We start from the raw sequence: 26,608 nt of genomic DNA, 5'->3' as shown, positions 1-26,608 counted from the left end.
TCCTCTGGCATGGCAGGCAGGCATTCTTGCCTGCTGAGCCACCGTGGCCCGCCCGCTATTCACACTTTAAATAACAAGGTCTAACTACCTTAATTTCAAAGTAGTGATGAATGGTATTTTGAAACAGACGCGACAACCATATGTGAACTAATTTACCTGTGGTTTCTACTGGTGCGACATGTAGCTATCACTATTGGGAATTGTTGCCTACATTCCTGATTGAAGAAACTGCTACATTTCGGTTAGAGAGAAGTAAAAATAAAGGCGTAATTTTTTCTCTATCCAAGTCCACACACCCAGTTAGGAAGCCCTTTGTTGGCCAAAATTCTGTCTTGTTCATTTTTGGATCTCCAGAGTCGGTCACATCTCTGGACACCTTCTGATGTTTCTTGAGTCGTTTCTATAATGAAAGCAGCACATAATTTTAAACACGGAAATTTTAAAACTCCTCCAAGTAACCCCTTTGCGGCCCAAAGCGTCTACACTAGAAAGCCGCACCCTCAGGCGGTCTCCGGCCCAGAAAAAACGCCACCTTGGGCGTGATGAAATCAGTTCCCCGCCCGGGGGGGCGGGGCCAGAGAGTGGACCTTCGCGGTTATAGGCCGAGGCGGGTTGGGGGCGGAACCCGCTCCTCAGTGATTGACAGAAGTTCCTCCTCTCCAGATCTCGCGTGGCTTAGCGCGTGCCCGGAAGTTCCGCCTTCGGAAAAGGAAGTGGCGGCAGGAACGCCGGCTGTGACCGCGGCGACAGCGGTGACCGGGGTTCGGAAAGCCGTCGGCAGCGGCGGCGGCTGAGGACCCTTGCTTTGGGCTCGGGTTGGCGGTTAGAGGCGGAGTCGGCCGCCCGGAGCAGCCCGGGGGAGGAGTCAGGTGCTGAGGGGCGGCCTGGTTCTGGGGTCTGGGGCTGGAGCAGGTGGGAGGCCCGGGACCCGGCGAGGGACCTCCGCTGACCCTTCCTCCCTCTAAACCCCTTTTCTGCGCTGCACTTTCGCCCTAACCCCTTGATAAGATCTTGGGGTCGGGTTTGGGCAAGGTGAGCCTCCCCTCCTCCATTCAGACCTCCACCCCTAGGACTCCCTTCCCAGACCTGCGCTCCCTCGCTGGATGTGGTTTCTCAGAGACCTGCACATCGCAGCCCCTCATCCAAACCCGCCTCCCATCCTTAGAAACGTGTTCTCACAGGATGGCATAAATGTCACGCTAATATTTCCCAAAGGGGAGATATAGTAAAGGGCTGGCCAGATTAAGAGTAAAAAGGGAATGGTCTGAGCCGAAGCATGAACATTAACCTGTCTCTTTGCTTTGGCAGGTGTGAATTTGGAATCCTTTGGATTTAGCACTGTGATTCCTCCAACCATGGGTTTGTCTGCATCTGCTCCTGCTGTTGCAGTTCAAACCTCCAGTGCTTCAGAGCATCAGACAGCATCCCCATCTTCAGGATGCCCAATGCATGAAGGGAAAATGACAGGTAATCTACCTTTTGTCTAGGAAATAAAAACAGATGAGATTTCCCAAAAGCTTTGTAAGGAAGAGGCAGTAGAGCCTGCAGGTGGGGCTGCTAGGCGTTCCAATGAGACAACCTGGATTCTGTCCTTATTTTGCCACTTATTAGGCATAGGATTTTAGATGAGTTAATTCTCTAAGTCTCAATTCATCAGTAAGATGGGGATATAATAATACTTTCACACGGTTGTGAGGATCGATTGAAGTCATGCATGAAAGTGTTTCAGGCTATGCTTGACACTTGGTGATTGCTACATAAATCAGCCCCTATCCGAAGTTTACCTGTGTCTGCATAAGTGGTTCTGAGCCAGAATACATTCAGCAGTATCTGGAGAGAGTTCTGGTTCCTTGCATTGTGGTTATCCCTTCCACCCATTACTCAACAAAGATTTACTTACTGCTGACTCTGTGCCAGGCCCTGGTGGGCTGTTTATTTTTATACTGAGAGTATAGGAGTGTACCATACAGACAAATGTCCTTAGCTTAATGGAGCTTGCATTCTAGTCTGCATAATACTGTCTGATAGGTTTCCCCCCTAGTTTATAGTCAAGGAAACTAAGGCTTAGCATAAGTAACCGATTTAGTCTGAGCCTTACAGCTAGTAAGTGCAAATGCCAGTGAAAATTTGTGACCCAGGACAAGGGCAAATCCAGTGTTCTTCCAAAGTTTCTTTTGTACAGGAAGAATTCAGATTCTGACAAAGCATGTGTACTCCTGCTCTTAGTGCTCAAAGGGACACCACAGAATTCTACTTTTCCTTTGTTATTGTTCCAGAAGAGCTATCAATCAGATTTATTGGCATTAGTAAAGTGTGTGGAGTATGGATATTTATAGGCGATAGAAGGGGCTACCAGTTATGTAATGTGAAAAACTTAACCACGTTATTTTCTTTCTAACACCCAGCTGGGATCGGCTACCTGAAAAGGATTGTAGCTTTGAATGGTAAAGAAGGGAGGTATAACAAGTCTTCCTCACCCCTAAAGTAGGCAGCTGCATGGGGTACTAAGGAATGAAGATCTAGGAGGAGAGAAATAGAAAAGGAAGTGAGAGGAAACTCTTCTTTCTCATGAGTGGCATCCAGTAGAGTACTGCAGTTACTGCTCCTGCTGTTACACAAGCAGCTGTCTTCCTGCGTGCTAATTGTTCAGGTGCCTGTCCACAACTCTTTTCTTAGCCAGTTTCTCAGTCCTCAGAATTGCTGGAATAGCACCCTGGATCCTCGGCTTCCCTGCCTGCTGCTGAACTCCTTGGGTCCAGAAGAGGCTTCTGGATCTGTCTTGATCATGGAACATTTTCTTAATGCCTGCTTTTTCTTGCTAAACTCTTGCTATGTACTGACGAGGAATAGTGCCTAGGCAAAGTGGCAATTTTCTGTGCCTTGCTTTATTTTTGGAACAAAGCACAAGCCCCTAGTGGCATTGAGATTTCTCTCCAGTAGCCTTATTTAAGGCTCCTGTGCACATTGTCTTCTCCTGTCCCTAGTGTGTGACAGAAAGTAAAGAAAGTCTAGACTACAGCTATACCTGATTGAGCAGGGGCTTATCTGGAAAGTCAAGGAGACCTGGTTACATAGGGCCCGGCCCAGACTTGGGTGGCTCTGCAATAGCTCCCAGGTGATAGTCCAAGCAGGGTGCCTTCTAACCGGATATTTAAACCACAGCATGGGCAATAAATTCTCTTGTAACTGGTGAGACTTGCTTGTTTATTTTGGTGGGGACATGAACCATTAAGAGAATGGGTTCTTGTTGCGCTTTCAAAGGGAAAGTAATTGATAAAACCTCTTCATTAGGACTTTGGGATGTTACACAGCTTAGCTCATGGGAGCTTTACATGGTTGAAATTTGGCTTTTCCTCTGGTAGTAAGCATTAGTCATAAATGAAGCTCTTCAGGACCCATATTGAGAGTCACATGTCCTGCCTCTTTGGTGATACTTTTTCTACTTGATTTATTTCAGGCTGTCCAGTGAGTGCAGAATCCTCAGGCTCAGCCTGTGAGAGCAAAGTGAACTCTGTGCCTGCCCACCAGGAACGCGCATATGAGTACGTGGAGTGTCCTGTTAAGGCCACCACATCTGAGAATAAGGAGAACCTAGATCCTTCAAATCTGGTAATCCATGCTTATCCCCTCTTCCTAGAATTTACTATGCAGAGGTGTTTTTACAAACTCCCAAGACAAACTGCAGACTATTAGGATTCTTCTGACATTGTAAAACAAAAAAGGTTGACGTTCCATCCACAGTGAAAATCTAGACTTTATTACTCATTTCAGGGTTAGAGTGAGTGCCTGAGAAAGAAAACAGTGATTACTAAGACTGGAATAGGTTTACTGGCAATGAGCCATGCCAAACAAATACTTTCTTGGGGGATAGAGTTACAAGGTGGTAGACCTGGAACATTCCAGAGGAGTATAGCTAGGGTTAGTGAAGGTATTTTTGGTATTGGGAAAACCTTGTAGGCACACCACAAGATTGGAGCTTCTTCAGGCTCAACTGGGCACTGGCCTGCACTTGAGTCCCTAATGTATCACAGTGTCACTTGACTGCCAGCACTGGCATGCCATTACCGAAAGCGAGAAGACAGGTTGTGGTCTTGCCATATTTAGTGATTGTCACACAGCATAGCTTTTGTTTTTGGAATCACATTAAAATTTTTTTATTTGAGAAGTTGTAGATTTACAGAAATATCATGTACAAAATACCGAGTTCTCATATTTCAGCCTCTATTTTTAACATTTTGCACTAGTGTGGTACCTTTGTTACAATGTAATCACATTTTAATTCAGAAACAGACAGACTTGGGCCTGTACTTTAGAGGGCCATAGGATTATCAAGAGTATCCAGAAATCCTGATGAATCAGGCAAGATTCAAAGGAATTAGGAATATTTAGCCTGGAAGGGAAAGGTTGTGGAGAGTATAATTTGCAGTGTAGACATCAGGGGTTGGCAAACCCATGGTCCACGAGCTAAATCCAACCCACTGCCTATGTTTGAAAATAAAGTTTTGTTGAAACACAGCCACACTTACTAGTTTACATATTGTCTATGGCTGCTTTCACTCCACAGAAAAAACAGCAGCAGGCTTGAGTAGTTGCAATAAAGGCCATCTGGCCTGTAAAGCTAAAAATGTTTACCATCTGGCCATTTACAGAAACAGTTTGCCGACCTGGTGTAAATATTTGAAGACCTGTGTGCGAAGGCAGTCTCGGTGTTGTGCCAAGGACCAGTGGGTAGTATCTATTGTAACATCTACTATAAGAAGCAGAGTAGGAAAGGCCTTTGTAGCAATGAAATCTACTTACATACAGAATGAGTTGTTGATGAAGTAGTCAGCGGCCCTTCAGTGGAAGTGCAGATACTTAGAGTGCCCGCTGTGTGCTGGGGACCCTTCTAGGCTAATGGTTACAAAGATGAGTAAGTATAGTTTTTGCTTTCAAATGATTCAAATAAGAAAAAAGGCAACTTAAATGTGGTATGTTTGCTTACGGCAGGAATCCCAGGGTTATTTGGGAGGGACTAATGTCTCCACTTGGGGATTAAGGAGAGTCTCAATAACCTGCCAAAATGTAAGGGAACTGCTGTGCTGAGGAGGAAGAGGGTGGGCGAGGTGAGGGTTTCTCAGCCTCACTACTGTTGACCTTTGAAGATAGATAGTTCTTTGTTGTGGAGGCTACCCCGAGTATTGTGGGAATGTTCAGCAGCATCCCTGGTCTCTGCTCACTCAGTGTCAGTAGCAGCTCCCCTGCCCAAGTTGTGCTACCCCAAAATATCTCCAGATATTGCCACATATCCACTGAGAGGCAGGGGTGGCCCTGGTTGAGATCCACTGGTCTAGAGAATCTCCAGCAACCTGGTGGTTCATAACATGACTCTTTGGATTCCTACATACCTAGCCTCTTACCTATGGGGTGGTTACATGTAGCAATAGTATTAATAAGAGCTGACTTTCCTTTTGGTCACTTCTGTAGCTCTGGTGCTGAGCACCATGCATTCTCTCTTCCATCCTCCTAACAACTCCACGCAGCCTATTGTTAGTGTTGTTTTTACAGAGCTGAAGATACTGAGAATAAGAGAGTAAGGAATCTGCCTGCTCAGTTAGCTAGGAAGTGGCAGAGCCAAAGCCAGAGAACCCCCGTCCATCTCAGATGTGTGTTCTGAACATGGCTGTGGTGATAATGCAGGTCACACGCCCAGGGCAGTGCCTAGCACACGCGGCCTTCCTGCTGCTGGTGTTCCACACAGGGGCCATGTTGTTATTGAACAATTGATGTGTAGCTGATAGAAAATCCTTCATCCTTTTAAAATCCAAAGATGTTCTAGGCCAAAGGCTAAACCTTCTACAGTGCACTGGACAGACCCCCATAAACAAGAATTGTCCAATCGCAAATGTTGGCAGTGCTAAGGTTGAGAATCCCTGGCAGGCTAAGTGTCCGCGGAATACTATAGCTGTCCCTTATGCCTGGGCGAAGGGTTCATTTCCCACCTTCCAGCCTGGTAGTGTTGACATGAAATTATTCATTTATAACATATTCATCCCAAAGGATGAAAGCATAAGCAGGATCCTAAAAGTAAAGAAAGCGGCAGGCCATGGTGGCTCAGTGGCAGAGTTCTCGCCTGCCATGCCAGAGACCCAGGTTCAATTCCCAGTGCCTGCCCATGTAAAAAAATAAAGGTAAAGAAAGTTTAAGAAGAAAGTGGTGTTGTACATATATTCTGTGAGACTTTTCCTCAGAAGTGTGAGTAGACATTTTGAAAACCCTATCATAAAATGGCTGCAGTCAATACTGTTGATTTTTACTGCTTAATACTTAGGAACATTGCTTTTAAATTTGGTCAAGGGAGAAAGAGACAGAAAACTTAACTCCAATGTTTATTTACCATGTATGAAAACTCAATGGGGAAAAACTACTTCAGTACTTAGACTCTTCAACAACGGCAAATTGTCTGAGAGGTCTGAAATTTGATATTACTGGTTTAAGGGGGAACCTGTGCCTCTTGCATGATGCGTTACTTTTCAGAAAGTAGTTAATTATGTTGCTTATTTTTATTTTATATCATATTCCCAACATTAAAAATTCTGCATATTTTATTTAGATGCCACCACCCAATCAAATGCCGGCCCCCGGTCAGCCATTTGCACTTTCTACTGTCAGAGAGGAGTCCTCCATTCCCAGAGCAGACTCAGAGAAAAAGTGGGTTTATCCTTCAGAGCAGATGTTTTGGAATGCAATGTTAAAGAAAGGGTGAGTGAGCATATTCTTTAGAATCTAAATTTTCCAGTTAAATTCATCTAAGAATTAAATGTTAATGTTTTTAACTCCCAAATGTACAGTAAATATTTATAAGTTAATCAGTTTCTGATAACTAACTGCTTTTTCAGACCTATCAGAATATAAGTACAAGGTCAATCTTAGGTAAGGAAAAAACCAGAAACACTGTTACGAAATGCTTAGGAAAAGTTAAGTAGTCATTAAGCAGTGCTACTAACCAAAAAGGTGCCATCCTAAAAGTAGATGGTTACTTGATATTTGAAACTCTGGTTTTGGATGACCCAGTGAAATGAGATTAAGGTGAATTTTTAATCCTTGTTTCCAGTGTACATATTGTACATTGGGATTTCTAGGACTATTCTGCCACCATGAATAAATCTTCAAAATGAGCCTTAGTCAACTACATCCATTGAAAATGAGTATTCTTGATTCTTTCATAAAGGGCAGTGCTTAAGTCATCTCATGAGTACGTGGATTAATTTTATGGCATTATCTGTTGTTTCTGTCAAATTTTATCAAATATTCTTTCCTAGGTGGAAGTGGAAGGAGGAGGATATTAGTCAGAAAGATATGTATAATATTATTAGAATTCACAATCAGAATAATGAGCAGGCCTGGAAGGAGATTTTGAAGTGGGAAGCCCTTCATGCTGCGTAAGTATACTTGACATCTTTAAGACAAAATCTCTTTAGCATCTTCCAGGCATTTTATGTGGCAGTTTTTTACGTGGCTGTGTGACCAAGCCCTTCTGTGCAGTCATATAAAAGAGCAACCACTTTATTATGCTCATGGTATCTGTGGGTCTGGAATCCAGACAGGGCACAGCAGGGGTGGCTCTCTCTCCTCCACCATGTCTGAGGCCTCAGCTGGGAAGACTCAGTGGTCAGGGTTGACTTGATGGCTGTGGGCCAAACTTCTGAAGGCTCGGCCATTTACAGGTCTGGGGTGGCTGCTGCCCATGGGCCAGAATACCTGCCCGCAGCCTCTAAGTGGAGCTTCTTTGGCCTCCTCACAGCATGGTGGCCACGTCCCAAGAGCTAAGCGTTCCAAAAAGCACCAGGTGGAAGCTGTATCACCTTTTAAGACCGAGCCTCCCCTAGTGTTACAAACCGGCCAGGTTCAAGGGGACACAGGCCTCACCTCTCAATGGGAGGAGTGTCATGGTCAGTTGAAAGAAGAGCACATGGGATGCGAGAGACCGTTGCGGCCATCTTAGAGAATACTATCTCTCCCAAGGAAGATGGGGAAAACATTTCTGTTCATTCAGCAGGCATTTATGGAATCCTCATTGGGACTCAACATGAAGAGATGGATGACCACATGGTCCTTTTTCTTGGGGAGAATAGGTCAGTGCAGTCATGTTAGTGGGGCCATGACATTAGTCTGTAGATCAATACATGCTTCAGAATCCCCTGGAGGACTGGTGAAAACATGGATTGCTGGTTTCTGATTCGGCAGGTCTGGGTGGGTCTGAGACTTGGTGCTTCTAACAAGCTCCCAGCCTAAGCCGATCCTGCTGGTTGGAGGACCCTGTGAGAAGGGGGGTGGGACATATCTGCAGAAAGAGCCAGACTGTATAATAATCAGTGGTTATATCATTGGAAAATATAATTAATTGTTTTCTTGGCTAAATTCCATTTGATGATTTTTTTTAAAGCGTCTTGTTTTGATTTGGAATCTGAAACCCATTAGTAGCACTTGCTGAGTGTCACTGGTTGGGCGGTGGGCCTCGGGTGGGTGTGTGGGTGGGTCGTGCAGCAGCCACGCTCTGCCTCTCCGTAACCAGAACCTCCTGACTTGCTATGTGGGGGAATCACAGGTGTCTGCAAGGGCTTATTTTGAAAGTGTGCTATAATTAAAACCATCTGCTCGTTAATTTGAGTATTGTGGAGTGAAAAGAGGAAAGGAAATTTAAGGGTTACTTTCAAAGCCCCTTCCAATCTTGTTCTGGAGTTCTGTCAGAATTCAGTAGGCTTGTTGAAAACACATGTTCCAGTCTCCAGGAGAAAGGTTGCCTGAACTGAATTTTACTCCTTTGCCTGGACCCTCTTGGGAGGAGATGCTAATGAGCAGCTCTGAAAAGAAGTAAAATAACTCAAACAGGGGCCATTTACACTTTGGATTGGTTTCTCCCTTGTGCTTTAATGAAAGAGACAACATCAGATGAAAGCCTAGCTTATTAATGAAAGGAGCTAATAAGTTGGGTGACCGCCTTCATTGATTGTCCCCCCCACACACACACCTTGGGAAACAGCTGCATTTGTGCCCATGGACTCCTAGCAGGGCTAAGAGGATCTTGGGTGTGGCACCCCAGTGGCCTGCACCTAGTAGATGCTCAGCTTGAGTCTCAGGTGAGAACAGGTGGACTTCTAGCTAGGGCCTTGACACCCCACAGCTTTTGTGAATTAATTTATTTAAGGAGCTGGCCCAACACTAATTACAGTTAGCTCCTAGGGATCTTCATAAATGCTGATCATGGTCTTAAATACAAGAGTATAGGATTTACTTTCATTCTCATGGAACAACCCCAGCTGCTCTATGCAATTCCTAAATACTTATGCTTTTTTTTTTTTCCTGAAAATGTGCCTCTATCCCCATACTAACGGAAAGGCCCTGTTTCCTGCCTCCTGCAAAGAGCAGTGCATGTACTTGGAAGGGAGGGGAGAGAGTGAAACACAACCAATCCAGAAATAAAGAAAATTCTTAATGAAAAGGGACTAGTTCTTTGAACTATATAAGAAGTTACCTTTCTCTGTAAATGTGAAGTTTTTAATAAACTGCATACCAAAAATGTATATTATTAAAAAAAACTGGACATCATATTTTTCAAAGGAAGTTAAATATTTTAACAGGCTTTCATTTTTGGGGGGATTCTAGGGAATGTCCTTGTGGTCCATCATTGATCCGGTTTGGAGGTAAAGCTAAAGAGTATTCACCAAGGGCAAGAATTCGTTCCTGGATGGGGTGAGTGCCAGTGCAAAAATGTCATTTTATATTCCTTGGGGCAGGGAACTTTCTCGTGGTACCAAAACCAAACCATGTCAGAAAACTGTGGTGCCATCTTCCATAACTTAGTCAGCACTCAGCCTTGCTCTTCCAGAAGTCTGCCCATTGATTTATTAGGGTTTAGTCGGTGCTTTCTATCTAATTATTTTGTAGGATTGAATTGAGTTGTCTTCTGTATTCTTGGAACTGTCCTCTTGCTACTCTCATGATAGATCTCTTGGGAACCATCCATAGATCACTCCTTTTCCCCTGGGGTACTTGAGATTCTTAGCTTACCTCTGGACTTCTGTAGTATCACAGCTGACCTCCATGACCTGGGTCCTTTTTGCACTGGCCTTATTCCTTCACAGACTAGTCAGTCATCTGATCTGAACTCATTAGTCCTACAGCCACATTCCTGTGGCATGGAGACTGCGATACTATGAATCTTATCGCACCCCAGTTAGCTGTTCACCTCTGAGGGCAGGCATTTGCATGAACTGCTTCTAGATCTTCCTCCTTGCTTAACACTGAACACACCAAGTGCTTTAATATTCACTAGGGTGTTTTCCTTCCAGGTATGAATTACCTTTTGACAGACACGACTGGATTGTCAACCGCTGTGGGACAGAAGTTAGATACGTCATTGATTACTATGATGGGGGCGAAGTGAACCAGGACTATCAGTTCACCATCTTGGACGTGCGTCCCGCCTTCGATTCTCTTTCAGCAGTATGGGACAGAATGAAGGTCGCCTGGTGGCGCTGGACTTCATAACCACTATTTTATTTGAGATAGAAAAATATACACTATTTTTTTCCTGAGAGATATTAAACTATTTTCCCCAATCTGAATTGCATTCATGATGTAACGGGAACTTCAAGTTGCTAATCACACTTGTTTCCCTCACATAGGGAGGGTCCCGTACACTGTACTCTTGAGCCACATTTTACCTTTCTGTATATAGCAGATTATATTGTTTTCTTCTCACTTAGCTTAAATAGTGGTTCCTCAGTTTCTCCTTTTAACTGCATTGTTGCCTGTATATTTAATTTAGAAAAGTCTGAACAGCCTCTGGAAAATGAGCTTTATTTTAAAATGAGAAGAAAACTGCTTTTTTTCTTACTGTTTTCTCATGCATATTTGATATGGAAAAACTGAAAGCCAATTTGATGCCCAGGAACTTTTACCCGGTAAAATATTTTATCTCAAACTATTCATTACAAGTACATAGTATTTTCAAAAAGTTACTACTATTTCTAAAGTCCCTAGTATATAGTAGTGACCCCTGGACATAATGAAAAGGTAAACACTGGGAATGTATTCAGCAAAACCAAGATGTGAGTTGGAGCTCCAAAATCCCATTTGTATGAATTTTCCAGACTGGCCTTTGTAGAGAATAGTTTGAACTACATCATGATTTGATGGTACTCATCCTTTCAAATATATATTTAAAATGTAAAAATTGTTCCTGCTGGGTGATGTGATGGTGGCTAGGTGGCAGAATCTTGCCTGCCATGCTGGAGACCTGGATTCGATTCCCAGTGCCTGCCCATGCAAAAAAGGGTTCCTGCTGCTGCTATTCTAATATATTACACTGTTCCAAACAGGTCTCATGGTCCCTCGGCATGTTTCAGGCTATCTCAGCTTTAAATCTGGTCTCTTCTCCAGGCCGGCCTAATTCCAAATTTTGCAAGCCTGGCTCAAGTCACAATGCCAGCAGTGGTCCATGCTCTAACATTTGATTATATATTGTGGAGTGTTAAAAGTCGTAAGAAGAGTGTTTTTCTTCAGATGTAGAATGTTTGAATTAACTCACAGTCTCAGATTTTTTTAAAGTTTGCCATTGAAATTCTTTTGGACAAGAACCATAAGCTGGTTGTTCTAATACTAGTAATGTTACAGATGATTTTTCTTTAAAGTGTTGATAGTGTTAAATCCTTCAATTTATCCTAAATACTGTGGCTAAATTAAATTAGTGCATGGACTTTGATGTGCCTGAATGATTCATTTGGTATGGATTTCTTTGTTGTGCCAGTTTTGTTATGTGGATTTTTAAACATCCAACAACCGTAAACTCCTCTACATTGCAAAATATCTATGTTTAAAATAAAGCTGAGTTAACAGGTTTTGAAATTTTTTAAGAGTAACTTTATATTTTCCTGTGATTTTTTAACAGAAGTAATGCTATAGTCTCCTTTCTTAAGGCCTTTTTTTTCTCATCTGTTAACCACATATTTTTAAACTAGAGAGGAAAATAAATACTGCTGGCATTTTTTGCCCCAAGTGCTACTGAATAAGTAGGATAAAATTTTTTTTTTATGAGAAGCAAAGTGTCATAAACGGAAACTGAAAATTAAACCATAGTCAGGGATTCACCTTTTATGAGGCTACAGTATTTCTTGAGAACAATCTCCAAAGACAAACAGTCAAGGCATCTTGACAAGATACAGTTTTATACAACCTTTCCCTACTACTGGCAATGAGATCCTACTGGATATTCATAGCTGCTTCCCATCCATGACCTAGACACTTGATCATATCCAGAGACAGATAGTTCTCTGCTCTGAAAGATAATTCATTTATAACTTGAAATTCATTTTATATATCCTTTGGGGTTTTAAATAAAATTGAAGTCTCTGTGGAAGTAGAACAAATTACCATACAGTAAGCTAAGTGTTAGGGTACAAGAAAACTTTCTATTAATTCACTAACATTTATTAATTCAGCGTTTACATACACTCACTTTGAACATCATACCAGAGTCACAACAATGCACGAGGCCCAGCCCCTTCCTGCAGGAAGCTCATGTGTTATAAATTATTGAGTTACCAGTCTGCTTTATCCTTACCTGAGTTAGTTCTCTCTAGCTAGAGTCAGGAGATGCATATGTCCACTCAACCTCTGCTATATGAATTGCTATGTCTTTCCATCCGCTTGAGGCCACGGGTTTGGTAGTTGACAATGTCTCCGGGCCTCAGCTTTCTGGTTGTAAAGTGAGAAGAAAAACTCCAGGCAGCTTGTTCTGAGAGTACTCTGAGGTGCGACCTGCAGCACCTGAGAGCCTGCAGGCGGTAAGGCTCAGGAGTCATTAGCCATCATCGCAGCCTGGGCCACAGCAACACATCAAGGGGGCTCTGGGAGGACAGAAGCCAAGGGAAGAGAGGCCCTCTACGTACACCAGCTGTCCCCAAGAAGAGTCTGCTGAGAGGGATTACAGCAAAGTTCCTGCTTTGAATTAATTTTGAGGATAACCAAGTACTGGGGCGCTCTCTAAGCAAGCTCATGTCATTTAAAATCACTAAAGGGAAAAAGCAGTCTCGAACTTAGAAAATATATAACCACAGCAGGGTGACACTTGATGTACTTATGCACGTAAAAGTGAAAATTACAATTAGGTTCTAGTGTCTTCCTAGTATACAAAATGTAGCTCACTGTCCTGGGGACCACAAAGGTATCGCCTCCATGCAAACCTAATGCCTATCCCGATTCAGAACAGTTAGAAGGTTCTGCTTTCTGTGAACAAAAAGGTACCAAAAATTATTTCAAGGCAAGCTTCTCTCGTAAGTTAAACTGTAACATTTATATAAATTTCTTAGGCAGGCAATGTATTAAAACAAAGTAGATGGTTATCTCTTTTTCCCCTTACTAACTGGGCTCAGTTCCAAGTTCACCCTGCCAGGCTGGTTCCCTTCACCGCCACCAGATGGCTCCTGGTTGTCAGCGCTTTCACCTCCTCGCTTAGGGCCGCTGGAAGGGCGGTGGGACGCGAGCGGGGCCGCCGCCGACAGCCGCGGGGAATGAGGAGCCCCTTCCTGATCCTGGGGCGCGTCCCACCACCCCGTTTAGTTCGGATTACCTTGGGCGCGGTTTGGGAAGACCAGACACAGAGCAAGACAAAGCGCCCGGCGAGGCTGGAGGGAACTCGCCTCCTCCCAGCGCCTGGGGGTAGCCTCGGCCCACGCACGCACCGCCCAGAGGCCACCTGATCCCGAGGCGCCGCAGGGGCGGGGCCTGGAGGGTGGTCGGGGAAGTGGACAGGGGCGGGGCGGCGCCCGCCGCGCGGGATTGGCCGGCTGTATTTGTAAGGGGCGCGCCGCCGCGGGCCTGGGAAGTATTCAGGAGTCACGTGGCCAGGCGGGGCGGGGCCGCGACGGCAGCGGTTCCCAGAAGCTGGAAGGTCGGCTCCCACGGCCCCGCCCGGCCGCCCGCGCCGCCTGGGTCCCGGGCCGAGCCTCCTGCTGAGGGTCAGCCTCGTCTCCCCGCGCCAGCCCGAGCGCCCGCCAGAGGGCGATTTCTCTTGGTGGTTTAAAATCCCAACCTTAGCTCTCGTTTCATTAAAGTATTTCCCCTTCCTTTGGAGCCCTTTCTTAGGCTGCGGTTTACATCTGGAGGTAATCATGGCATAGGAGAGGACTGGAGAGCTGCATTTCCGTTCTGAGTGTATGCCTTACCTGGGGGATTTGGGACAAGTCACTTTAGGCCTGTAAGCCCTGCTTTCCACAAATTACCTTAAAGGTTCCTATCAGACCAAAATTTTGCTTTTCGGGTGGCCTGCTTCTCTCACATTAGGGTGCACCGGGTTTCGCCATGCTATTGGTCACGAAGTTTTAAACTAGGGGAAAATTATGTGGATTGAAAGCTTACTTCAAACTAGTTTTTACAGCATTGGAAGCTCTCTTAAAAGGCCTACACTAATTCTCATTTAACCACTGCGTTCCCTTCCCCTTATCAAATGTGCTGGCTTGGAAAGAGCCCAAATGTCCATCAACTGACGAATAGGCCGAGATAGAAAGTAGATCGGCTGTCGCCAGGGGCTGATGGAGGAACGCAGCGGGACTGCTAAAGGGTGCCTGGCCCAGACTGGCCCTGACTGAGCTGCCGACCTTGGGCGCTGCCTCCTGGGTCCTGGCCCCCTTGAAACTAATCATGGAGCTGTAGAACTGCAGAGCAAAACAACTCGGATGGCAGGGTATGAAAAGAAATAAAAGACAGTATCAGATCCTAACTCTTCTAAATGTCAATCTCGCCGACCTCGCCCTCCCCTCTCAACCCTGCTACCCAGGTGCCTGACAGGCTCCTAACTAGGCAGGTCCTTATCCCCCTCCAGAGTCTCACAGGCCCCAGGTGGCTTAATCACCCCAAAGGAAAACATTCCCAACAAAGTGATCCTAATCTCAAACTCAGTAAATCCCTAGCAGTTTGCAGACCCCCACAGGAGTCGGGAGCTTAATTAAGTATTTGAATTAAGAAAACAAAAGACAATACTGTGGCAATGCATAGACCAAGTCTGTAAGTACTAATGAATGGTTTGAAAGGATTTAAAGGAGAGTCACCAAAATATTGCTGTGAAACTCCGAAGGGTTGGGAAAATGTGAAAATCCAGAATAATTCTTCGCTCACTGCTTTGCAGTCATTTCTAAAATTTGTTAAAAAGAAACTGGACGTGGAGTCGCCGATGATGCATTTCGGCTGTGGTTTGGTTTCCGTCAGAAGGACAACTTGGTCTGCCTTTGGCCCACCCAGCTGCACGCAAAGATCAGCAAGAACGCCTACATTTATGTGTTTTAAATTAAAACATAACATCATAACATGCAATCCTTTTATGATTTCATCTGCCTTTTTTTGACAGCATGATTTGCTGTTGTTCAAACTATTGCATCAGAGCAACATTTTCGATCCTGCTGCCATTGCCCCGTCCACGTGGCTCAATTTAGCCATTCCTCCAGCTGGGCGCTTCTCCCGCTTCTGCCACCATCGCTGTGCCCTGGAGGGCTCGCTAAGACTTACTGCTGGGCCCCAGCCCCAGGGCTTCCCCTTCAATAGGCCTGGGGTGGGGTGGGGGATCTGAGAGTTCGCATTCCTAACAAGCTCCAGATGAAGCTGAGGCTGCTGGTCCAGGGACCAAGCTTTGAGCGCCATGTCTCCTCTCGCATCCTTTGAGCTTCCGCCAGCCCCATCTTTGCAGTGTATTTCCAAGTTTCACATATATCCTTATCCCCAGGTCACAGCTCCAAGTAGGAAATGGGAAAGGGGTTCTTCAATGTAAAGCCAAGTTTGCTTGCCTTTCATTTCTTCTAAGTCCCCCGGCCCCTCGGTTTGGACTGTCACATCATTCCACCTTTATTTTCTGTTCGAATATAAAAACCTTTCCCTTGAAAAATCCATCTTCTCGCGTGACGTCTGAGGGTGATGACAATGGGACAAGATCAAACTGGCCTCCCCAGCTGGGTGGCAGAAATAAACCCTCTTATCCTGGGCGCTTCTTTGATGTCAGAGGTGGTCTTTAAACAAAGACACTTTCGTGGTGCCTGCCCGGCAGCTGCCCACCCGGGTGGACGGGAATCCTGGCTGAGCTCTGCTCACGCTGGCAGGCGGCGCGGGGAGAAGCGATCGCGGGCTGAAGCGATCGCGGGCCCGGCCAGCTCGGCCCCGCGTCCGGGTGCTCAGCCCGCCCCGCCGCATGTGTTGGCGCCCTTTGCTTGGCAATGCTCGGGGCCCAGGGCGGCCGCCCCGAGGGAGGTGACAAGCAGCTTCTGGGAGATGAGAGGCGGGCAACACAGCCATCTCGTCCCTACAAGGCGCCAGGAGGGCAAAAGAGGCGGGCGGCTCCTCGGGCGCCCAGAACTCCGGGCTGAGGCCCCTAGGCAGGGCCTATGCCCCCCGCCCCCCACCCCGGACCTGTGTCTCTCACCAAGTGACGCTACCGACTGGAGCAAGGCAGGGGACACTGCCTCGCCGTGTTTCTTTCCTGCATGGAGATTCATTGACTCCTCCAAATCTCTCCCTCGTGTGGAGAGAAGAAACCACTTTGCCCACCCAGCCCCAGCCCCGCGGCCGCCTGGGGTCCACTCCCTAAGCCCCGCGGCCTCCGCGTCTCCCGCTGGCCCGCCGCCACACTGCCGTCTTGGAACTGGGCAAGGGAAGCAGACGCGTTGAAGGAAACGCAGAGAAAGAAGGACTGGGAAGTAAGAAGTCTAAAAATATGACAGAAGACATAGAAACACAGAAGGGAAGAAGAAAAGTAGGGAAGTATTTCATAAACTGCACTTCAGGAACACAACCCACACTATGGGAAGGAGCAAGGGGCGCTCTCACTTTATATTTTGGAATCACAGCAGAGGGGAAACAGCATGCGAGGGGAGCCAGGGACCAGCACCCTGATCCTGACTTGCCACGAGCTTGTGGAAAGGCCCCTTTACCTCCTGGGACCCAAGCTCCATCACCCTGATGACCAAAGGCTGCCTGCTCTGAGACCGGACGCCTCCCCTCAGGCAGCAAAGAACGGGAGCCAGGGCTGGCTGCACCATTTGTGGGGTCCCGTGCAAAAAGAAAATGGGGGTCCCAAACAAAAATAATCACGAATTTCCAGGCCCCTGGAAGAGAAGTGCAAAAGTGCATCATGCATGGGAATGGGGAGCTGTCCACACAAAGCTGAATACGGGTGCCATGCAGGGAAGAGGAGGGGTGGGGTTGGATGGTAGATTGGGTCAGGAGCGTGGGGTGTTTCGATGGTTACCGTGAAGGGGTGTGGATTTAGCCCTGTAGGGGAGAAGGTGCCAGTAAGCAGGCCTGTGCCTGTGGCAGGTTGTATATTCCGGCAGCCTTCAGGGGAGGTGGGAGGGAGGAGAGGGAAGGCTGCTGCCAGAATCCAAAAAAGGTGCTAAAGGGTGAGAACCAAGACAGAGGGGCTTGGGGGAACAGGAGACACGTACCCAAGTCAACAGGACAGGGAACCCAGGGGGGCTGTGGGGCAGGAACGGGGAGACAACCTGGGCAGGGACGTGACTGGTGGCTGGTGAGAAAATGGTTTGAGATAGAAGTTGGGGTGCACGGTGAGTCCTTCTGGACGGTTGAGGCACCCATGGGACAGTGAGTGAGGCTGCCCAGCAGGCCCCTGGAGTCCAGGTAGGACACCAAAACTGGAGATTAGGGTCGTCAGATTTAGCAAGCAGAAATTCAGGATGCAAAAATTATACCATTTTTGAGTATATGTATGTCCCATGCACTATCTGGGACAATGAAATTATTTTTGGAGTAAGTAGATCCCAGATAGTATAAGGGGTGGGCATACCCAAAATGATCTGTTGTTTATCTGGCCTTCACATTGAACTGGGTGTCCTGCATCTTATCTGGCGCCCCTACTTCAGAGGCACCAAGGCAGCCGGCTCTGCGTCCCCATCCCACCTGTCCCTACCCCAGCAGGCAGGCCCCAGTCTTGGGTGCACAGTGGGGACATGACCCATCATCCTAGATGGCCCAGGACTGGGAGATTTCCTGGGACGTGGAGCTTTCGGTGCTAAATCTGGGGATGCCGTGGTAAACTGGAATGAGCTGGTCACCCTAGACTTGGCAGATATTGGTTGAATTGAACTTCGAGAATCTTCTGGCCTTTTAGCACCCTCCTGGGGGCTTTCCGTTGGAAGCTGATGCTGGGGCCTGTTGGTGAATTAAGGCCCACACCGGGTCAGTGGTCTCCACCGCAGCCACCACGGTCTGCAGTTCAATCTCACCGCGACTCCATCCATTGCCTTGGCTGTGCTGAAGAATTCCAGCGTTTATGGGAATTTGCCTTTGGTTTGTATGTTTTTTTCTCTTGAAGAACATTTGCTGTTTTGTCCTGTTTTTAAATTCTGTCCGGTTGAGATGTTGACTTATTTTAAACCCTGTTTGAGTTTTCTTTGGTTGTTTCCTTTCTTCTCAGTTCAGTTTATTGCACCTCCTGTAGTTTGCTTATCAGACTGACATACACCACAGGCCTGGACTATGTCCTGACATCACCTTATATTTAATCCCCTCTACGGTTTCTCTGTCAAGCAGATGTGTATTAAAATGTGCATAAGAAAAGCAGCAAGCTGGGCTTCTTTAGAAGTTTCCTCATTTGCACAAACTCCATTGGTCTAAGAGGTTTTTTTTCTTCTTCTCCTATAAAAACCCACAACAAACGTATGTTAATAGCTACTTGGATGGGCAAGAAAAATTCACATTTGGCTATTCCTGCCGCATTTCCAGGGACACAAAAATAATGATTTATTATTCATAGATGCGGAGACATCTGTGCCACAGGGAGCTTTCCTCTTGCTTGTAGGGTCTCTTTGTGCATGAGGAATGAATGATTCCAACAACCCGTTAAAGGAGTTTAGTCCAAGTTGAAAGAGTTTGAGTTTCTTTCTTGTCATGTCTTCTATCATTTACAATGTGTTACAAAGAACTTCAGTCTCCACTCAGATATTTGGATCTTGTGTGAGTTTTAAAAACAGCTTATCTTCTATACGATGAAAGCATCTAAGGGACAAACTTTCACTCAGCTATGGAAACCATTACCGGGGTGAAACCGTACAGAGAAAGAGAGACGCACGTGATTCCTGACCCAGGAGGTGTGTGTGTGTGTGGGGGGGGAGTAACACAGCTCAGTTCAGTTACTGAAAAAATATTGTGAGCCCTCAGTTCTTGGAACTGGCTATTTTTGACTTGACAATTAACAGATGGACATTCCTTTCATTACCTTTTGTGACACAGACATCAACCTCGGGGCCATGCAATCTGGAATTATTTCTTAAAAAGAATCCAATGGCAAGGAGGTGGCGGGGAAGGGTCCCCTAAGTCAGGCAGACCACCAGCCCAGGAAGGAGAGAAGGAACTGGCAGGACCAGGGTCTGGAGAAGTAGGGTTAGAGTGGGTGGCACAGAGTGGTGACCTGGGGTCCACAATCGAGTCGTGTTTGCTCTGGATCTTGTGTACAGCCTTGACAGAGTGTGGGCAGCCAGGGAGAACTCAGGGCCCGCTGGCAGAGCCTCCCGGGGACGACCTGGTGGCGGGGCCCGACCGCACCCTAGCCATCCCCCCATCTGGGCCACACACGTCTGTCAGGTGGGAAACCTGAGTTCTGGTTCTGTAGCAAGCTGCCGACTCAGGAACATTTGAGGATGTCAGCCTTTACTTGCAACAAACGATTCCACAAGCTCTTTGGCTGTATGTGTGTAGTGTCACCGTTATTGACTGCACTTGGACTTGTGGGTAGCGAGTGATAGGCCCAGAATGGGGTGTGAGTTCATTCATGAGATTTAATGCCAGGGAACAAGGCTTTTGCTTAACTTTTTATTCATTATGGCACAAGACAGAACTTTAAGAAACACCACTGAAAATGTCATCACCAACATGGAAATTAAGAGTAGTACTGTTTTATAAAAAATTCTGTCTCTATAGTACACTTTCCCTTATGAATCGAAATAAATCTCATAAAATACTGAAGCAAATCGCCACCTGCTGGTCAAAATGTGGTTTTGCAGTCGAAGGACTTCCAAAATTTTAAAAATACAACCACAGATTACGGAAGAAAACATTTTCTCAGCCTTTGGCACAATGCAAGTACAGAGCTGTAATTTTCTCCCCCCAAATATGATTTAATTTATAAAGCATTGCATGTTATTTGGTTAATACTGATTACAGGGCAAAGGGGGAATACCATGTGTTCTTCTGTAATTTGAATACCCTATTTAGATTCTTAAACACTTTATAGCTGCATTCCAGTTTGTAGCTTTGAAAAATACATAGAAATTATACGTTATAAATATATATTATTATATGGTCTATATAAAATTGAATTTGACCTAGAATGGGAAGGACAACTTAATTATTCTTTCTTGACTCTCAGGTGCGGCCCTTGTCTTGTTTGATGAACTGAATCCTTTCGAAACAGATTCTTAGAATATATTTCATAACGTGTCAAATGGAATATGTTCCTTCCAACATTCTGTAAGAAAAAGTATTCAGTAACTCTATCTTTCGTATCTCACTACTATATAAAAATATGGCTTCTCACATTTTAGTGTGGTTTTTGGGGGAACTTTTAATGTTTTTCCTAGGTACGGAAGGGCTGACCCCCACCCCACCCCACCCCACCCCACCCCACAGTTCAAAGGCTACGGCAAAAGCACAGAAACCCGCTTGTGCACGTTCGAGTACATTCTACAGAATTTCATTGCTTAGTATATCTCATCGCTTAATAGAGGTGAAGTGATTAAAAACACTGTTCTTCTGTTTTCTTTCTGTGAATAGATACGATTATCATACATAACCTGGTACAGAATATACAATAATCAAAACAGGAGACACATAAATACAACTAGGTAGCTATACGGAAGGCGGAGCTGTTCCCTCTGGCGGAGCATGGCGGGCGGTCTGTACACGGGCTGGCCCGCCCGCGCGGGCGTGTGCTTGGCCCGAAGGCTGGCTACGCGGCGGAGCCGGCGGAGAACCGGAGGGTCGGAGCGCTCTACATGGGTCGGTGAACTGAGTCTCCTTAGTGTTGCTTCTTAAAAGTGGAAAAGAAGAAAAACAAGCGAGTGTCCAACTTGTCCAACCTCCGCTGTCGTCCTGCTCCCGGAGGGGGCGGCTCGGCGGGACGGCCGGGGGGGCTCACACCAGCGTCTCGGGGAGGCCGTCGGGGTTGTCGGTGGCCAGGAGCTCCCAGATCTGCCACCGCTCTCTCTGCCAGTCCCGCCAGCTGGCGTCGCCCGGGTGCTGGCTGCCGTGGCCACCGGCGGCGGCCGAGCAGGCGCTGCGCAGAGCGGGCCGCGCGGGGCCCTGGCCGCCCTCCTCCCGCGCCGCGGCGCCCGGGCCTTCCTGCGGCCTCCACAGCGGCGGCCCCGGGGGCTGCAGGGCCGGGCCGGGGTAAGGCGGGGGCGGCCTCTTGTCGCTTCGCCCGCGCTCGCGAGGTCCCTGGCACGGGGGCCCGGCTGGCGGGGGCGGCCAAGGCCCCTCGCACTCGGGGTCGGCCCCGTCGCCGGCCCCGCCCAGCGTCCCAGCCTGCTCGGAGCCCGCGGCGCCCTGCGCAGCTCCCGGGCCGCCGCCCCGGGGGTGGGCCGGGCTGCACACGCGGGTCACCGGAGCGTGGGCCCTGCCCGCCGCCGTGGGCGCCGGGGCCCGAGTCCTGCCGACGGCCTGCGTCCCACCGTCCCACTCTGCGGAGCTGCCCTGCCACGGAGGCCAATTCGGGGACAGGTTCCCCTGAGAAAGGGAACACAGCCCGGGCCGCAGGGAGCTGCTTTCAAATATGTCTCCATAGGAGCCTAGAAGCCAGAGAGAGGGCGAGAGATGGCGTTAACGGTGGCAGGCCCGCTGCATTTTCCTGCGCTTTCCTTCCCACCGCCCACTTCTAAGGTGGAGAAAGTCCAGGACCCTCTTAGCGGCGGCTGCCTAAAGGAACAAAGAAATCTGCCTGGTGAAAGAAATGATGACTACGCTGTGAAACTAGATAAAGTAATCCCCACAAGTAACCTATGTTTCCGGAAGGTCCCCTTCTATACGTGGCTGTGAAAGCTTTTCTGAGCCCAGAAGGTGAAGGAACCGGTGCCTTCTGGTTCAGTGCAATTTGCGATCCAGAGGGGGTGCAAATTAAAACGTTGTCATGTGCTATGGTGTTGACAATACCTGCCGGAGTAAATGAACTGAGTCTAAAATACTCCACTGGATGTCAGAAGACGATGAGCAGAGGAGATGCTGTGCATGCTCCACCACCACCGCTGCGGGAAGGACGGGCTTGTGGCTCAGCCAACCATTTCCCCTTCCTTCCTACACCACACTGCCCACTCTCCCTTGCAGCCAGGAGGGTCATGTAAATGAGGCCTGGCCAACAGATAGGGATGGATGTGTATTGTGAGCCATTTCTAGACCTGGTCTCGTTAAAAAAAAACACACTCATGGTCCCCCTTGCTCTCTCCCCCCCTCAACTACCAGCCCAACACGGACAAACCATGGAAGGTGCCAAGGCCTCGAAGGATGGTGGCGCCAGTGGCTGGCTGGACCCTGGGCCCTGAATGACCTCATGGAACAGATCACACACACTCCCTCTCCGCACCCCTCCCACCCCCTCCCCGCCTTGCACAACTCACACTGGGCCATGATATGAGAGAGGAATCAACCTGTAACAGGTTAAGCCACAGACATTTCACGGTTCTTTGTGACAGCAACTACCCTTCCCTGACTGATATATATATATTTTCTTTAGGAAATTGAAGGGAGAGAAAAACAATGCATTTAAAAAGGCAAATGATGAGTTCTTGGGACATATGTCCCCAGATTGCCATTTTCCAATGCATCTGCCTGCCCTCATGTTTTCAATGGTAGGCAGGGAAAGAGAACAAGTCCCTACCCCTACCCCCTTTTTTGGTAAGAGCATTTACCCAGAGACAGGTCAAAGTTGAAACAGGAGAAGGAAAGTAGACCAGCGCATCTTGGAAGAGCTTATCCTTGGCGGGGGGGGGGGGGGGAAGCAGCAAAGTGCCTCATAAGATACAATGAGTTCAACTTAGATGCTGCATGAGTGCTGAAAGCAGCTAGAGCCATCACATCAAAATATGCCTGTGCTTTTAAAATGTGATATGGAAAAGAAAATCTTAAAAATGCAACATGGGAGATATTACAAAATAACAAGAAAGGGGGAGATATGTTATTTTTTGGAACAATAAAACCAAAGAAACACTTCATACTATATATCAATGAATATTCCACATGTATTAAAGAGTTAAGAAACAGTAAAATAATATAAAAGAAAAAAACGCAGAGGACTGGTTATCAGATACTTACCTGAAGAGTAATTTAATGAAAGAATTCACAAAAAGAGACAGGGGCAGACTTAATTATGTAAGAAATAAAATAAAAAATTTCCAGATGTCCAAAGGGAAAAAAAAGGTAAAAACAATAACAGCCACCACCACTAAAGGATAATGTCACTGGCAAATAATTTGAAATACAAAAAACAAAAACCACGAACAACAAGCTTTTACCTAAAAGAGATTGTGCCAGCACAGTTTAGTACAACAATGGAGACAAGTTCATGGCCCCCAGCACTGGGCTGCAGACTATGAATATGCGCCCAGGCACTACATCAAAATGACAATGGAGAATAATTGGAAAAGGAAAGTGAAAAAACAAAAACAGACAGTTGTGTAGACAGAATGATTATAACTATGTTCAAAAATTTTTGCAAGGGAAATTGAAAGAAATATAGCCCAAATTGACAGATTTGGGTGGAAACCCTAAGGGCATGTTTATTCTTTTTTTCCCACTAATTTAAGAATTTTCCAAATATTGTCTGGCAAGCCTGTGTATGATGTTAATACGGGGAATATTAAGCCAAACAAATGAAAAATAAATGGAATAAAAACTCTTTTAAGAAATAATACTTCACCTGTCATTCCTGGGTCTTTGGATCCACTTTTTAACGTTGAATGCCAAGTTCCCCAGATATTGAAAGGCTCCTCTGACATATCTAGGAAAAAGTGTTTTAAAAAGATAAAACAAAATCAAAATGTAAAGACAAAAATCCATCATGGGTATCAAAGGCACCAAGCCAAAGCTAAGTGTCATTGGTGGGGGGAAGAAGGGGCAGGGGGCTTTTGCTCCAAAAATGGAGCAATGAAAATGCTCTAAAAACTACTGTGGCGATGAAAGCACAGTTCTGTATTATATTGAGAGCCATGGATTAGACACTTGGGATGAACTATATGGTGTGGGAATAAAACCATGTAAAAAAATCAATAGTTATTTGTAGACTATCTCTTCTGTGCAAAGTACTGTATTTGAGATTGCATTAGAAAGCAGAGTTTGATTCAGGAGGCTTATTTCATTCGGGCCTCACAAAAAGGTTCTTTCGATATCACGGTTGCGGGAGGCAGAATAATGGTCACCCAAACAAGCCTAGGCCTTAATCCCCAGAACCTGTAATATGTAATTTTATATTCAAAAGGAGCTTTGCAGATATGATTAAGTTAAGGATCTTAAGAAAAGGGGCTTGTTTTGAGTGGCCTGATGAAATCACTAGGGTTTTTACAAGAGGGAGGAGGGAGGTCAGAGAGGAGAGAAGATGCCATGTTGCTGGCTGTGAAGATGGAGGAAGGGGCTGTGAGCCAAGGAATGCAGGCGGCCTCTAGAAGCTGGAAAAGGCAAGGTGATGGATCATCCCCTTGAGCCTCCAGAAGGGTACACAGGGCCTCTGAAATCCTATCCTAAACTTCTTGAGCCCCACAACTGTAAGAAAAGAGATGTGTACTGCTTTAAGCTACCAAGGTTGTGGTAATTTGTTACAGCAGCAACAGGAAATGAACACAATGGTGTGATGGGTGGCAGAAGGCTCTAGGCTATAGCCACATTAGCATTGAGAGGGCGAGACCACAGGGGCTGTGCATGGACTACCCCCTACTGGCATCCGCAGATTCATCCCTCCTACCAGACATTCTTTCACAAATCTCCAGTATGTGCACAGATATTTACAGAGTAAACCGCTATATTAAGCATTCCCATCATCTCTTATGCTCGCTACAACAGGGTGATGCAATTACTACTACTCCAAGCAGCAAATGTCTTCTGGGTGCTTCTCAGGAGTTCACTTGATCACTTCGTTTAATCCCAAAGAGATGCCCATGCATTAGGGCCCATTATTATCAGCTCCACTTTACAAATGAGGCTGGAACGAGTTGGAGGGGGTGAGAAACAGACCAAAGGGTACACAGCAGATATTGCTGGGTGTTAATTATGGCTAAGCACTAGTTAACTCAACCCTCTGGGCTCGATACTGTGATCAGGCTCAGTTTTCCTAAGAGAAGGTGGAAAATGGAAAGCAGAGATCACAATCTGGGTTTTTCTCTCCAGCTCTAGTGCCCTCATTGCTGGACACTAAAACCACTTGCTTCTTGTTGCCTTGGTTTAGATATCTCCAGGGAGAAAATTACAGGTTAGTCTCAGCCTCATCTCTGCTGATGCTTGGGGCTGGTTGACTCTTGGTGGCGGGGGCTGGCTCTGCACATGTGGGAGGTTTCTCAGCCTCCCTGGCCTCCCCTACAGATGCCAGGAGCACCCGTCACCACCACCCATTTAAGACAATCAAACTGTCTGCAGAGGTTGCCAGATGTACCCTGGGGGCAAAATCGCCCCTGGCTGCAAAGCAGCAGATAAGAGTTTGCCACAGATGTTGGGGAAACGGAGAGAGAAATGGGTACCTCAGCCCAGCTGCTAATCGACTGTGAGGCAAAGACCCAGGAAGGAAGGAGTGGAGGTTTCATGGCATGAACTTGTCTAATAATATCTCTGAATTTGCATTTAGAAACCAGAATGTACCATGTCATTTCATAATAGCAAAATTTCCTTTAGATTGCCTTTTTTTTGGTAGAGAATATAACATACAGGGAATTTAACTGTAATTTAAAAGAGCAAAAATTAGAACTCATTTATATACATCAGAAAAGGAACGGTTAAAAAATCCGACACAAACTTAATGGGTAACAGGATGAAAAATAAGCTAAGCAAAATGGTAAATGTTGATGATATGGTTTTAAGTAAAATAAGCTTAGTTCAAAACCATCTCTGTGACGATAACAAATAAATAAAGTTATATATACATGTGGACAAGAATGAGGCAAAAACACGTAAGAATTTCAAAAATAAATGTTAAGCCTGCTGGGAATGTGGGTTAATTTTTCAGTTAAAAATGTTCCATTGTTTTTGACATGCACATTTGTGAAATAAAAACAAAGATGCCACAATAAACCAATAATAAAAAAGCCTTTTCAGATTAAATTATAAATTTACATGAAACAGTGACTTTGTACTGGGCTTTCCAGTTATTCCTTATAGAGTGTCCTGCTGAGCTTTGGCCCTGTGAGATTCCCCTTTGGGGGAAAAAACAAAATGAAACAGTTCATGGTCAAATCAGTCTGGGAATAGCGGTAAGCCATGCCCTCAGCCCCTTTATGGAAATCCATAATGCCCAAGAGCCTATTAAAGAATTTGAAAAATTGTGGGGTAGAGAAACCAGTTAGCTTTGTTTGCCCAGTAGCCCCCAAATCTACTTGACCTA

The 26,608-nt window shown here is 46.2% G+C and overlaps 2 protein-coding genes across 2 annotated transcripts in view; one reads left to right on the top strand and one right to left on the bottom strand.

Moving 5' to 3' along the window:
- Positions 1-714: 714 nt before the first annotated feature.
- On the top strand, positions 715-11,889 carry HCCS (holocytochrome c synthase). The gene is made up of 7 exons (XM_077146618.1): positions 715-869; positions 1,309-1,467; positions 3,458-3,609; positions 6,593-6,741; positions 7,302-7,421; positions 9,646-9,732; positions 10,332-11,889. The coding sequence occupies exons 2-7, from the start codon at positions 1,356-1,358 to the stop codon at positions 10,528-10,530; spliced, it is 819 nt and encodes a 272-aa protein (XP_077002733.1). The 5' UTR covers positions 715-869; positions 1,309-1,355; the 3' UTR covers positions 10,531-11,889.
- Positions 11,890-19,746: 7,857 nt separating this feature from the next.
- ARHGAP6 (Rho GTPase activating protein 6) overlaps positions 19,747-26,608 on the bottom strand; it is a 588,162-nt gene continuing 581,300 nt past the window's right edge. Inside the window, exons 12-13 of the mRNA XM_077144816.1 lie at positions 23,945-24,025; positions 19,747-21,824 (exon numbers count right to left, since the gene is read on the bottom strand). Coding sequence (XP_077000931.1) covers positions 21,172-21,824; positions 23,945-24,025 — 734 coding nt within the window. The 3' untranslated portion in view covers positions 19,747-21,171. The remainder of the gene's footprint in view (positions 21,825-23,944; positions 24,026-26,608) is intronic.

The sequence above is a fragment of the Tamandua tetradactyla genome, chromosome X (genome assembly GCF_023851605.1).
Source record: "Tamandua tetradactyla isolate mTamTet1 chromosome X, mTamTet1.pri, whole genome shotgun sequence".
Lineage (NCBI taxonomy): Eukaryota > Metazoa > Chordata > Mammalia > Pilosa > Myrmecophagidae > Tamandua > Tamandua tetradactyla.
Note: the sequence above shows the minus strand (reverse complement) of the source record. Positions and strands in the feature narration are given on the sequence as shown.

Bases quoted from the DNA above. Each gene is read 5' to 3' on its own strand.
- HCCS (XM_077146618.1), top strand. From the start codon at position 1,356: ATGGGTTTGTCTGCATCTGCTCCTGCTGTTGCAGTTCAAACCTCCAGT. The intron at 7,422-9,645 runs GTAAGTATACTT...GGGGGATTCTAG, and splicing joins TGGGAAGCCCTTCATGCTGC to GGAATGTCCTTGTGGTCCAT. The intron at 9,733-10,331 runs GTGAGTGCCAGT...TTTTCCTTCCAG, and splicing joins AGAATTCGTTCCTGGATGGG to GTATGAATTACCTTTTGACA.